Source organism: Acinonyx jubatus, chromosome A1 (assembly GCF_027475565.1).
Source record: "Acinonyx jubatus isolate Ajub_Pintada_27869175 chromosome A1, VMU_Ajub_asm_v1.0, whole genome shotgun sequence".
Lineage (NCBI taxonomy): Eukaryota > Metazoa > Chordata > Mammalia > Carnivora > Felidae > Acinonyx > Acinonyx jubatus.
In genome coordinates this window covers 65,800,177-65,813,093 of record NC_069380.1, presented here as the reverse complement: position 1 = coordinate 65,813,093, position 12,917 = coordinate 65,800,177, and the positions used below count along the sequence as shown (strand labels likewise).

The 12,917-nt window shown below is 38.8% G+C and overlaps 1 protein-coding gene across 4 annotated transcripts in view; it reads left to right on the top strand.

Moving 5' to 3' along the window:
* The window catches only part of ABCC4 (ATP binding cassette subfamily C member 4), a 370,199-nt gene extending 365,971 nt beyond the window's left edge, over positions 1–4,228 (top strand). For all 4 annotated transcript variants that reach the window (XM_053217139.1, XM_027065098.2, XM_053217143.1 and 1 more), the window contains one exon: positions 2,436–4,228. In XM_053217139.1, coding sequence (XP_053073114.1) covers positions 2,436–2,543 — 108 coding nt within the window. In that variant the 3' untranslated portion in view covers positions 2,544–4,228. The remainder of the gene's footprint in view (positions 1–2,435) is intronic.
* The last annotated feature ends 8,689 nt before the right edge of the window (positions 4,229–12,917 follow it).

Below are 12,917 nucleotides of genomic sequence, written 5' to 3'. Positions count from 1 at the left end.
AACTGTCTTTCTGCCTCCCCGGTGACCATATTCACCGAATTAAAGGTGTCTCGGCTCCAACTCAGGGGATCTGTAAAGATAAAACCAAAACAGCCACAAAGGGCCTCCCAGCTGTTTTGTTTTCATCATTTAAGCGGGTGATGCTGCTACCTTCTGTGGACTGAGGGGCCACTTCTCGGAGTGGCTTCGTAATCACACCCACCACTTCACTTCAGTCTGCAGTTTGTAGCCAGTAATTAGTTCCTATGAGGTTAAGTCACTGTCTCACCTGACAGGTGAGGCCGCCGGTATGGAGAGGGCTTGAGTGATTTCTCCAGGGTCAACAGTGAGTCCCAGGAAGAGTGGATGGAGATGGACCTCCCCATCCTAGGCTGAGCCTACGGCATGGGGACCCGTCACCCAACTGCCTTCATAACCCGGGAGGAGGAGGGCTCCTCTCTTGCGTGTGCGGTTAGCTGCAGTGTATTCCCGGCCGTGTCAACACATGAGGAGAAGAAGGGTCAAATCAAGGATTTTATACACAGGAAGCTCGCTTTCAGGGTTTAGTTTCAGGTGTCTCAGACCACGAAGCTAAGACCATTTCAGTGAAGCGTTGTCAATAATGACTTTCCTGTATAAAAAATTACATTCAGAGGGTGATAGGGAAAGGAATTGGCTTTTTTGGAGAGGACTACCAAGCAGTAGAAAATGAAAAGGTACTTTTATTCTTCTGGTTGTTTTTAGTTTCAACAAGATACCTCTTTTTTGGGAGTGCATAAATCTATAACTGTACAAAATATGGATAGCTTTAAATTAAAAAAAATTTTTTTTTAATTAACACCCCCCAAAGGTATTTTTTTAAATACTTGTGTTATAATGGAAGTACCTTCAGATTTCACCCAGTGAAGTCCAAACGTTCTTGGAGAAGGCCTCATTTTACTCCTTCAGTGACATTTTAATATACAATATTTCATATGTAATGTTAGTTTTGGAGTAGCAAGTCTGTAAGCAATAAGAGAAAAAGAAAGTACACTTAATCTGAAGGTAGATGTCCCAGCAATTTTCCTTTTTGTATGTGAAGCCCCTTCTCTCCCATGATAACTTTGTTGATAGCGTCCACACATATATTTGGAGCCAGGTGTTGTAAAATAGATCTGGAATCGTGTGACTTAAGAGACCCAGCTCATGACACGTGTCAGCCTCAGATAGATGGTACATTTTCTGTTTTAAAGACTCAAACAAAACTTTTCACATTCTTCTTTGGGAAAAAAAAATTGCATTTGAAGTCCTTTTTCACCCAAACACATTTTGAGATAAGAGCTCACAAGTCTTGACATTATTTCATTTTGTTACGCGCATCTGTCAAGGAACCGAGATATGATACAGCTACTAAAAACCGATGATTGTGGAACAGAGAAACTTGACAGCATTTCATTCCCTTTATGTTCTGATTATACATTTATCAGAAAACCTGTATCTCTTCTAGTTCAGCTAGAAATTGGTAGAATTCAGGAACTCAAAGGCCTGGCAAAGAACTGTCCTATTATTTGGTATCATCTTACATTTTAGAGAAGATGCTTGGTTGAGTCATTGTTAAAGCTTTTGCTTCTCTTTTCATTATTGTGGCCCACTATCCACAGATCACATTTCTATAGGCCCTATAACTGCTCTGCCGCACAAATTAAACGCGGGGATATTTCATACATATACGCCAGCATTTCAATGCTTGTCAATCAGAGTTTATAAAATATAGGGATTACAACCTGATATTAACATCCAAATCTATTGTGCTCATTTTATGTGTGAAAATGAGAAACCCTCCTGCAGACGCTATATTCCCCAGCCTCTTTGTCACCCTGTTTTTAATTTATCTCCAGGTTTTGAGTCAGTAAAATGATTTTGCTTTATCAATTTAATGTGGTGATAAAACATATCTACGAATCAGAACGATCAGAACCAAAGTGGATCTACAGGTTGTTTGACATTAAGCCCCCGCCCTGCTGAGGGCATTAATAGGGCTGCTTTCTTCACAGAAGGAATATATCACTGTTGTGGGTTTGTTTGTTTTTTTATGGTATTGTTTTTATTTTCATTATTTTTTAAAGTCTGTTTATTTTGAGAGAGAGAGCATGCACACAAGCAGGGAGGGGCAGAGAGAGAAGGAGAGAGAGAATCCCAAGCAGGCTCCATACTGTTAGCCTGACAGAGCCTGACACGGGGCTCAAACGCAGGAACCGTGAGATCGTGACCCGAGCCGAAACCAAGAGAAGGACGCTCAATCGACTGAGTCACCCAGGCAACCCGTCCCCTATTTTTTTAAACTTTACTCCAGTCGTGATGTGATTCACTTCACGTGAAGAAATAGACATGGAAATGCATCGACCTGGGGAGGAGGGCTTGAAAACCTCTAAACGTGTTCTTTTTATACCTTTTTTGTTGTTCTTCTTTTTTTACAGGTGTACTTCAGAAGGAACTATCCAGATCTTACTCACAATGGCCATGTGGTTCTGAACGCTTCCAACGGACAGCCCTCAGCCTTTACGATTTTTGAAACAGCACTGTGATTGCACCACGGCATCAAGTCTATTCCAGAGGCATTTTTCTAATAGTTTTTGTACTGGGTCAGTTCTCTTGTACTTTTTTTACACTAGCAAAAAATATTTACACGTGCAAGGTGTTTATTTGGAGAGCCCCTCCAACTTCACCCAACGATTTCAAACTCTAGCAGGATGATTTACTATTTTTATTTATATGCTATAGTATTTTTTATTTTTCTTATCCAAATCACAGGTGCAGGACACCAGTAAAAGCTGTCTACCAGGTTTGGTGCCTTAAGAGACTTCAGAGCCAGAGCTCATTTTGTAAAGCATAAGACAAAGTTGTCACAGACTTTTTTCTTTCTTTTTTTTTTTACTGGCCCAAATTCTATATAACTTTCCAGTTATATCAGGGATTCTATTCACTTGAAGACTGTGTGAAGTTGCCATTTTGTCTCGCCACTTTTTTTTTTTTTTTAATGTAACTAGGATCCATTACTTCTCCCTAAAGGCCTCTAGTTGAAATAGTACAGCTAAATCTAATAGGAAAAACCAAAAATAAACTTTATCTTAAGTAACATTATAGTAGAGTCTCCCCCCTCTAAAAAAGATACATGCTTAAAATACAGGAGGGCGGTATTTAATTATATGTTCTGAAAGGCAAGGAAGAGAAAATAATGCTTCCTCAGAATTGGAGCCATGGCCATGTAGGTGATTTGATAATGAAGGACACAAATGTGATCATTGATCATCTTCTAGATTTGCAGGACTCTGACATGGTAACTGCCGTCATTATGGAGATAGTTTCAAAAAAGACCAAACCACAAGCTGTAATTCTGGACTACAGCATAGGAGTCTCATTTGGATTTCTGGTTTACTAATAACGGACGGACTATTGACTATAAGCCTTTTGGCTTAGCATTTATTGAAATCCCGTCTCCACTGTGTGTACGAGCTCTTCTGACTTGGTGAGAAAAACCAAAAATCATCACAAACAGTGGCTGTAATTGTGCAGTGTATTCTCAGGCTGTATCCAGCAGGCTCCCTTTTATGAACCTGCCCAGGTTCTTTTCCCTTTGACCACTAATAGCACTTTGTTTAAGTCTTTCTGATGAGTGAGTCAGCAAACCACTGTACTTCCTAAGGCCTGCTGCACTTTATTTGAACCATGGGTCTTTAGTTTTTCTTGACGGTGGCTGTGGTATGTGAGTTCAGGTTGCTAGAGGTTTTACTGTTGTGGTTTTAAGTTGGACTCTCGTGACCTCGAGAATAAGGTGTAACCACCCTCAAGTTGCATACATTCATATTTATGCTCTCATATTGTAGATTTTCAGACTCTTTAAAGAAAGAAACAAATGGTTTGTAGCGTCAAGCCTTAAAAAGCACTCAAGGCAAACTACACAACATTTGAGTGCAGTAGCTATTTGACTCTTTGTATTTAGAAATAATATGGTTAATGTTTAGTTTAGTAAGCCAGTAAGTTAATAGTCATGGATAGTATTTCATGACACTGAAATGGCAACAGTGATAGTTATGAGGCTTGTTGAAACAGTGGGAGACACTGCAAATGTGTATGTGCTTATTTGGTCTTTAGAGGTTAAGGACAGTTTAAAAAAAAAACATGTTTCTATTTTATTTCTATTTCAGTGTCATCATAGAATTTTTTTAAAGAAACAAAATTCAGTTGAAATAAATGACCCTTTTCATCTCCATTCAGAGATCTGTGTTTTGTTCTTGGAGGGATTACTGACTCGTATTCTTGCTGTTGAAAGCCCACAAGTTTTCCAGAGATCAAAAAATAGCTTCATTATCAACTGGTTCTCTCAGCTAACTGGACGTAGCACATATTCTAAGTAGACAGGTGGGTTTCAGGCGGCCCTTGAGGCAAGCCTAGGTGTACTCTCACCCAGGAAGGGAGACCATATTAGCTTATGCCCTAGGCTGGAACAAGTATTAAATTGTTGAGGTTTTTGTTGTTTGAAGGTGACTTTGCACTGAACTCACAGGAAATATTTATTGCTGCTACATTAAAACACTGTAGAACACGGGTTCTCAAAGTGTGGTCCCTGGACCAGGAGCATCAGCATCACCTGGGAACTTGTCAGAAATGCACATTCTTGTGTCTCATCCCAGATTTACTGAATCAGAAACTGTGGTGCTGTGGACCAGTAATCTGTGTCTTAACAAGGCCTACGGATGATTCTGATTGAGAAACCAGTGCTGAAGAACATCAAGTACTCCTAAAGCTCATTAAGAAAAACACAGAAAGCCCAATTAGAGAAATGGACAAGAGACTTAAATAGGCACTTTGCAAAAGAGAATATCCAAGTGACCAATAACTGGAAAAGTGCTTACTCTTACTGGTTACCAGGGAAATGCAAATTAAAACCACAGTGACATAGCACAAAACACCCGTGAGCACGGCTAAAATTTAAAAGACTACCAATGGGGTGCCACTGGAGCAATGGGAACTCTCATATAAAAGTGTGTATAAAAGAGTGTATGTTGAAAAAACTTGGGAAAACACTTTGATGGCATTTACTCAAGCTGCATACCCTGTGATCCACACACGTGTGCTCCAAGAGATGTGTTCGAGGACGTTCCTGGAAGTATAATTCCTAGTAGCCCCAAAGTGGAAATAATCAAAATGCCCATCAACAACAAAAAGAGAATAAACTGATGCGATAAAATACTCCACACCAACTAAAGCAATTAAATTACATCAGGGACACAGGTGAACCTCAAAAATTTAAGCCTGCCCCAAAACAATATAACTCCATTTACACAAAGTTCCAACATAGTTTATACTGTTTAAAGCCTAACAGTTGCTTTGGGAAGGTAGAAGATGTTGGTAATTGGGGGAAGTAAAAAGGTAGCTTCTAGGGTATTTAAGGTGTCTTTCTTTCTTTTCTTTTTTCTTTCTTTTTTTTTTTTTTTTTTTTTTTGGCCAAGTGGTGGTTAGATCAGTATTGGGTTCTTCATTTATTTTCTGCACTTTTCTGTTGCATGTGCCATTTTGCAATTCAAAAAGGAAAATTCTCAGCCTTGTTTTTCTTTTAGAATATCATTCAAATCCAGTAGCTAACCTGCATCTGGGAAATTACTTATGCTGAGTGCTTAGGATAAGAGGCTGTTGACACCTTGTCCTGTGGCCCATAGCTAATGGCCTCATTTGAAGCTCTTGGTACATGAGAGGTCAGGGTCTATATTTTCTGTGGCTAATTAATAAGCTAAACCTCACTTCATCTCCAATTTCAGGGGAAATAAAAAAAAGGAACTGTAAGATTTTTCTGGGTTCTTTTTTAAAAACCACTTTATTGAGGTATGATTGACGTAAAAACTGTACATATTGAATGTGTACAACTTGATGACTTTGGAGATAAGTCTACACTCTTAAAGACATCACCACAGTCTGTGCCATAAATGGCTTACCCATCGCCTCCAAAAGTTTCCTAACACCATAAGTGGTTGCTGCCTGAACTTATGAAGGAACTGTTTCAATCAATTCAATGCAGTGAATTAGACTTGTTAAGAATTGTGATAATTTGGTTAGGTAATGATTAACTTAGCTGGTTACCCTGTCCCTGTGTGAGCTGATGAAAATCTGTTGTTTGTTGTTTTTTGTTTTTTGTTTTTACGGAGGGTTTGACTAAAGATACTACCTGAGTATTTTGTTTCCTATCTAATTCTGAAGTTTAATCATGTTCCGAATCTTATGCCTTGAAGTGTGTGAAATTTAGCACCTGAATGTGTAAAGTCACTTTCCACAATTCTGTTTTGGAGGGTTTTCGAGATACATCTTTACCCTAGAAAACTTAGGGCATTCAAGACACCACTTCTCAAGAATAAATTGTAAAATCCCTCTAATGTAGTTCAGGGAATGGTTTAACTTACAGTTGACTAAAAGGAAAGACATCTTTCACTTGGAATGAGGAAAACTAAGAAAGTTCAAATTAACACAACAAAAATCCTAAAAGCCATGTTAATGGTTAACCCATGTTTAGTGACAGAGTGAATTCTCAAAAGATCTTTCATTGAAAATTGATTGTCCATAAAAGGAAATTATATTCTCCATCAGAAAGTTATAAGACCACATCATTCCACAAGTACAGGCTGAAAAATAGTCATAGGTTTTCTCAAAAATTGCAATAAATTCGTGGATTCGCTTTCACAAAATATGTGTTTTATTGGGCGTTTTGATCCTTATCAAATTGAGTATTTTAAAGGATAACCACATTCACACACAAAGTCTTTCTTTACATTTTGTATTTTATTTGGGAATTTAGAAATAAATGTTAAAAATATATATATATATATATAACCAATAATTTTCACTCCTTTCTTGTTGAACAAGAAACATTAACTCTCATGGGGCGCCTGGGTGGCTCAGTCAGTTAAGTGTCTGACTCTTGATCTCAGCTTAGGTCTTGATCTTGGGGGTCATGAGTTCAAGCCCCAAGTTGGGCTCCACACTAGGTGTGAATCTATGTAAATAAATAAATTAAATAAATCTCAAAAATCTAATCAAGTACTGGAGTCTTTTTTGATACATGTTGCACTTTGGTTCTCCGATACAGAAGGTGCTAGGGCAGTAAATTAGCACCATCCTTGACAAAGATGGGATATGGTCACCCTGTAGCCAGGTGGCCTTACTTACATGCTTGGGTTTCTCAGCCTCTCTGAACCTCAGCTGCTTCATCTGTAAAGTGGATGTGTTTCCTGCCCTTGTATAGTTGCTTGGGTTGGGGTGATTGTTGGGCCAAGAGCATCCAAAGAAACAGGCTGGACTCATTGACCTTGTATAAGAAGAGGGTCCCCTCTTCCACCGAGAGAGGAGAGCAAGGTAGGTGTGGATGAAGGTAGGTTTGTAGACTGTATGTAGAAGGTATATTTGAGGAGGTCCTCATCTTATGGCCTAAAACGAACTTCTTACTTCACATGTAATTGAAAGGAAACCAGCACAAGCTCTGGAGTCAGTCTTACAGGTTCAAATACTGTCTTGTCTGCACGTTGGCGGTCTGGGTTTGGATAGGAGTTCTGCCTGCTCGTTGTGGGATCTTATGGTCAGGAAACAACATGCTATGCTTCAATTCCTTCGTAAAATTGGGGATGGTACATTTCTCAGAGGGCTCTTGCAAAGGCTTAACTATGACTGTGACACAGTGTGTGGTCCGTGGACTAGTGCCAGTCCACGAACTGTTCGCAACCAAGAATTTCAAGAAAACTAGAAGCACTTTAGCCATTTGACTTCGCCATGACATCCGAACTCAGGATCTGTGGAATCTTGTCCAACAGGCTAGAGAACAATTTGGTGAACTTCCATGGTGAGGAGTGTGTGACCCGAGCTATACACTAGCTGTGAGCAGTAGAATCTTGTATTCGTTTGCAATGGACTGGAAATTTAAATTAGTAAAACTGATTCTTAATCCCAGACAGCTGAGAAGCATTGCTTTAGAACAATGCTGAATATGTAGTTAGCTCTCAATAAATATTGGCCTCTTTATTAATTGTTACCATATCATGCAAAAATTATTCCATGATATTTATGTTTAAAATTTGACCTCCTAGGCTTTCAAAAGGTTCTATTCTACATTTGGAATATTTAATAACATTAAAAAGTTAAAAAAAATTCTTGCTCAAAGCTAAGAGTTTTTTCCTTAGTCTAAAAAGATACTTTAAAAAATAATACTGTGCTTGTGTTTATACCCACTATATCCTTGAATCTACAGCATGGTCTTGGAGAAGGTACCCGGGGACACACCAGGCCACTTGAAAAATCCTTTGAAGAACTTAAGGTTTTATGTGTAAGCTGTTGATTTCTCTTCAAAAACAGAATATGGATTAACTGAGCTTTTGCTTTTTAAATCTAATGTTGCTAAGGAAAATAACCTCATTTCCCCCCAAAAACTAAAACAGCAGTCTGTGTTGAAAAACAGTTACAAACATAGGATTTATTTGATTTTAGAACTTAAAAATAACATTAATAAAAGGAATAACATGTCCCAGCCCTATAAGACCTCCATGTATACTCCCGGCCCATCTAACTTGCCTTGGGGGTCAACATTGGGATTGTAAGATTTTTTTAAGAAGCACCAAGATCAAGACGTAGATACACTACGAATGTTTTACAGAAAGCTTACGTTGGATGGTTCTAAGTTCAGTCTTTCATTCAGCAAGCATACTCCTAAAACTCGCCAACTCAATTATCCATCCCAATAGATGGAAGTTTTGGGTATTCCAAAACAGTGTTTGATCCAAAAGCTAATCGTATTTAATTTTGGAGGGCATTACGTGAAAAACATTTTTTAAATTAAATTTTGCAAGCTACCTGGACAAAAATTAAAATGAGTCTCTGTGAGACAGAGTTCATATCATGTTAAGAGTGCTCTAAGAAAGGAACAGTCCACAGAGGGTTGAGGATTTTTAAAGTTAGGTTTTATAACACCATGGCTTTTTAAAAGTCCATGAGTCCAAACTGATTCTAATAAGATAGGCGATAGGTAGGCAAACGGGAAAGCTTTTTCGCAGTGAAATACCAACTAATAGATGTAGGAGGACGGACAGACAAAGTGCCATGTTGCAGCCATCACTGTCAGAAGTCAAAGCCCAGCGTTGGCTGGTAAGTGAATATAGGGTGAATGGGTTTTTTTGCGGAAAGGGGTAGGGCATTTTCATGAAATGAAAAGATCTTCCCAGACGAATTGGTTCACAAGGGAGGAATTGTATCTTTTTAAAGTGGAAAAATCTGGCAGGCACCACCCTAACCAAGTGATCAGAGTTAACGTTACTAGTGATGGACCAAGTGACACCCTTGTCTCTGGGTGGGTGAGGCAGTGATGACAAGGCATCATTTCTGTGGTATTTCTGCCTCTCCACAAAAGAAAACACAAGTATAACCTAAATCAAGTCAACAGACAGACAAACCCAAATTGAGGACATTCGACAAAACAACTGGCCTGTGCTCTTTATTTTTTTAAATTTTTTTGAAGTGATCTGTACACCCAACGTGGGGCTTGAACAACTCACAACCCTGAGATCGAGAGTTGCATGCTCCACTGACGGAGGCAGCCAGGTGCCCCTGGCCTGTATGCTAAAAATGTGCAGGACAATTAAAGGTTGAGGAAGTATTTCATATTAAGCGGAAACTGCAAAGATATGACAATTGAATGCGTTGTGTGATCCTGGATTTAAAAAAGTTTCAGTAAGGACAGCACTGCAATAATTGGTAAAACTGGAATGAGAACTGCATAGTAGATAATAGCATATCAATATTAAATATCCTGAATTGATTCATACCATGGTTACTTAATAGAATGTCCTTATTCTCAAGAAATACACACTGATGTATTTAGCAGTAAAGGATTATGGGGTCTGTAACTTACTTTCAAATGGTTCAGTAAAAAGGATTGTATATATGTTATATATTATACTGTATCATATATTTATGTTATATCATCCTGGATCAAATGATATGTCTATGTATCTATCTCTCTTGAAAGGGAGAAAGCAAATTAGTTAAAAGTGTGAAGGGAGTTAACCTAGTTGGAAATTCCACGGGATTCATTGTACTGTTACTGCAACTTTTATGTAGATATAATTCTTTTTTTCAAAAATAAAAAGTTAACAACAACAACAACAACAAAACAAAAACAAAAAACCTCCCCCCAGCTCAACCGCAAAGTGAAACCTCCACATTCGGATAAGCAAGAGTTGGCTCTACGCGGTCCATAAAAATCACCACATAATTTAAGTTTTGTGAGCATGGTTGGCACAGCTCCGTCCAAGCTGCGGGGATCCAATCCAGCTTGAAGCGAAAGCCCACCTTCCCCGCAGTCAAGGTGCCCCCCACCGCTAACCAAATTATTTTTCACGTAGGCAGGATACAGCATTCTGTGACGTTTTAAGGATACAGTAACGTCAAAGGCAGACTCACTGATGGGCCAAATTTCCAGGACTGTCATGCCCTCCACTGTTGGAGGGGGCGGCCGCCTCTGGTTGCCCCCTGAGTTCCGAGTGGCCGTTCTGTCAATAACAGAAGAGCAATTAGGAGTGGATGCCCGGGACCTGCACGGACAGTTGCGACACAAAGTGCTCTTCATTGCCATTCAACAGAAGCACTGTGGATGATTCCAAACCATGTGTCCTGGTGTAAATTCTTTTTTTTCCAGAAGGCTCTCTGTCTCCTGTGATATGTAGATATTTCTATCTGGAGTTGTACCAGTCAAGCTTATTCTGGTCTGCATTTTCTTGATCTGAAAATAAACTAACTCCTTTTCGTTAGTTTTCTTGAAGACCTGGTTTAACTGATCTGATTCTGCCACCAGTGAACTCGATAAGAAAATGTCATTGCTATGCTGATGCTACTTGTAAATGTAGTAACCAAGGCCAACACACGTGCACACAAGAGAAGGATATTCACTCTAGAATTCCTTTCCTTCAAATAGAAAACCATTTTCAAGAAAGTTCACTTTGGCAATTTGAAATCATGCTGAGAAATAAGGATGTCTGATTTCACCAAACAGATGAACATCTCTGGTCACTTTACAGTCCAATGGAAATTTGATTTCTCTTACTAAATATTTATAGTTTTTCTTCAATAAAATAGTCTTTCCAAAGATAATTTAATGGTATCAGTAAATACTCGTTATTTAATATGAAATGAAAAACATTATCTAATTGATAACACTTTTGTAAAGCACATTTGTATCTTTGAAACTCTGAAATTAAAAATAAAACTGAAATCAAATAATCAAAATGTTAACAATAGATATTTCTGACTGGTTTTATTATCGCTGATTTTTATTTTCATTTTTTATTTTTATCCTCCACACTACCCTCAATATGGGTTAATTCTAAGGTACAGAAATTCTGTAAAGAGAAGCCTTAGTGCCTCTTACAGTTAGGATAGTGAGTTTATATTTTATTTATGAATAATGTCTTACTGTCCACACAGATGCTCCTAGCTTCAATATCTTTACATCGGATACTCCGTTAGCTCATGAGTTGTACGGGTTCCTTAGAAACATTTTGTACCATGGTCTACATATCTTTCCGGTGTTCTCCTTCTCTAGCAACATCTGGCCAGTTTGAAAATTCCAATGTATTCCCATAAAAGTACAGGTCACGTGAGTACTAGACTTCATTTGCGTTGGAAAACAATTTTTGAGCGACACTTTTAGGACAGATAGCCATCCATTTCTAAAACCATGAAGTCTTTTTTATACAGACATAAATGTCACCATGAAAGGGGTAAAGAGAAAACCAAGTTAACGGTGATGAACTCAACTTATTTTGTCAATGCAATATCCAAACGGCAAAAATAATGGTCTGCCATGTTTCACATCTAGGTTTTACTGACATTTTGGCTTCTAAATTACACAATGGGTCTAAATTTGCTACCACATGTCTTTTGGGGAGGCACCTAAAATCAAATTATCGGGCAAAGAGGAATGTTTAGGCAAACTTCCCCAAGAAACTTGGCGTTTCCCCATATTGCAATAATGTTCGAGCTTTTGATTTATATGTTTCAGGGCAAAAATGCGGACGATGACTAGGAACCTAAGACAATGACTTGTTTTGGTGGAATTTGGACTTTCAAGTCTTTCTCAAGCAGGGGGGCTCCAGGGGAGAGGATGGGTAAGTAGACTGTATCAACAAGCCAGCTCAGCCATAAGGTCCGTGGCTGGACATCAGCAAGTGCCGTCAATGAAGAAGGACAGGTTACCTGCCTGTAGGTAGCTTTGGGTTCTCTTCATTGCTTTCTCAGCTTTGTTCCCTCTCCCACTAAGTAGAACATGATTCCAGCTTAAAGAGTTTCCTGACGATTGATCTTTGGATAGAGGTAGTACAGCCTTTTTGAGAACTAGTTCTGTATTGAAGTCAGCAGTAGCCACCCCTTACCTAACAAAGATATCACCATATTGATTTCATCGGTGCCTGGAGCCTGCCTTCAAAGCTAGGTTTTTGAGAAGGTAGACCAGGTGCCCACCCATGTACTGGGATTGAAGGAGCCCTGGGAAAATCCTCCACCCAAAAGATGTTTTCCACTGATGCTTGAAGGGCCATCATCGGTGACTCATTTGTATGGATACCTTGTGCTCTTTCTTTGAGGTCCTTTTAAAAAATGACATCCTGTATTCTAGTGAAGGTGTTAAATGTGAAGTCACGAATACTTTAAGGTGAGTTGACCATATTGCTTTCTCCCTAACAGAAGAAGCAATGGATATAGCACACATGATTTTGAGGAAGTGGTGTTTGTGACTCACCTGTAAGGGAAGGGCTCTTCCTTAGGAAACATGACAGAAACTTCACCAATAAAGATATTTCAACAATCATGTTGCATAACGTCAAACACAGTGACATCCTATATAACACATAAGCAATTGAATTCTGCTTCACTGT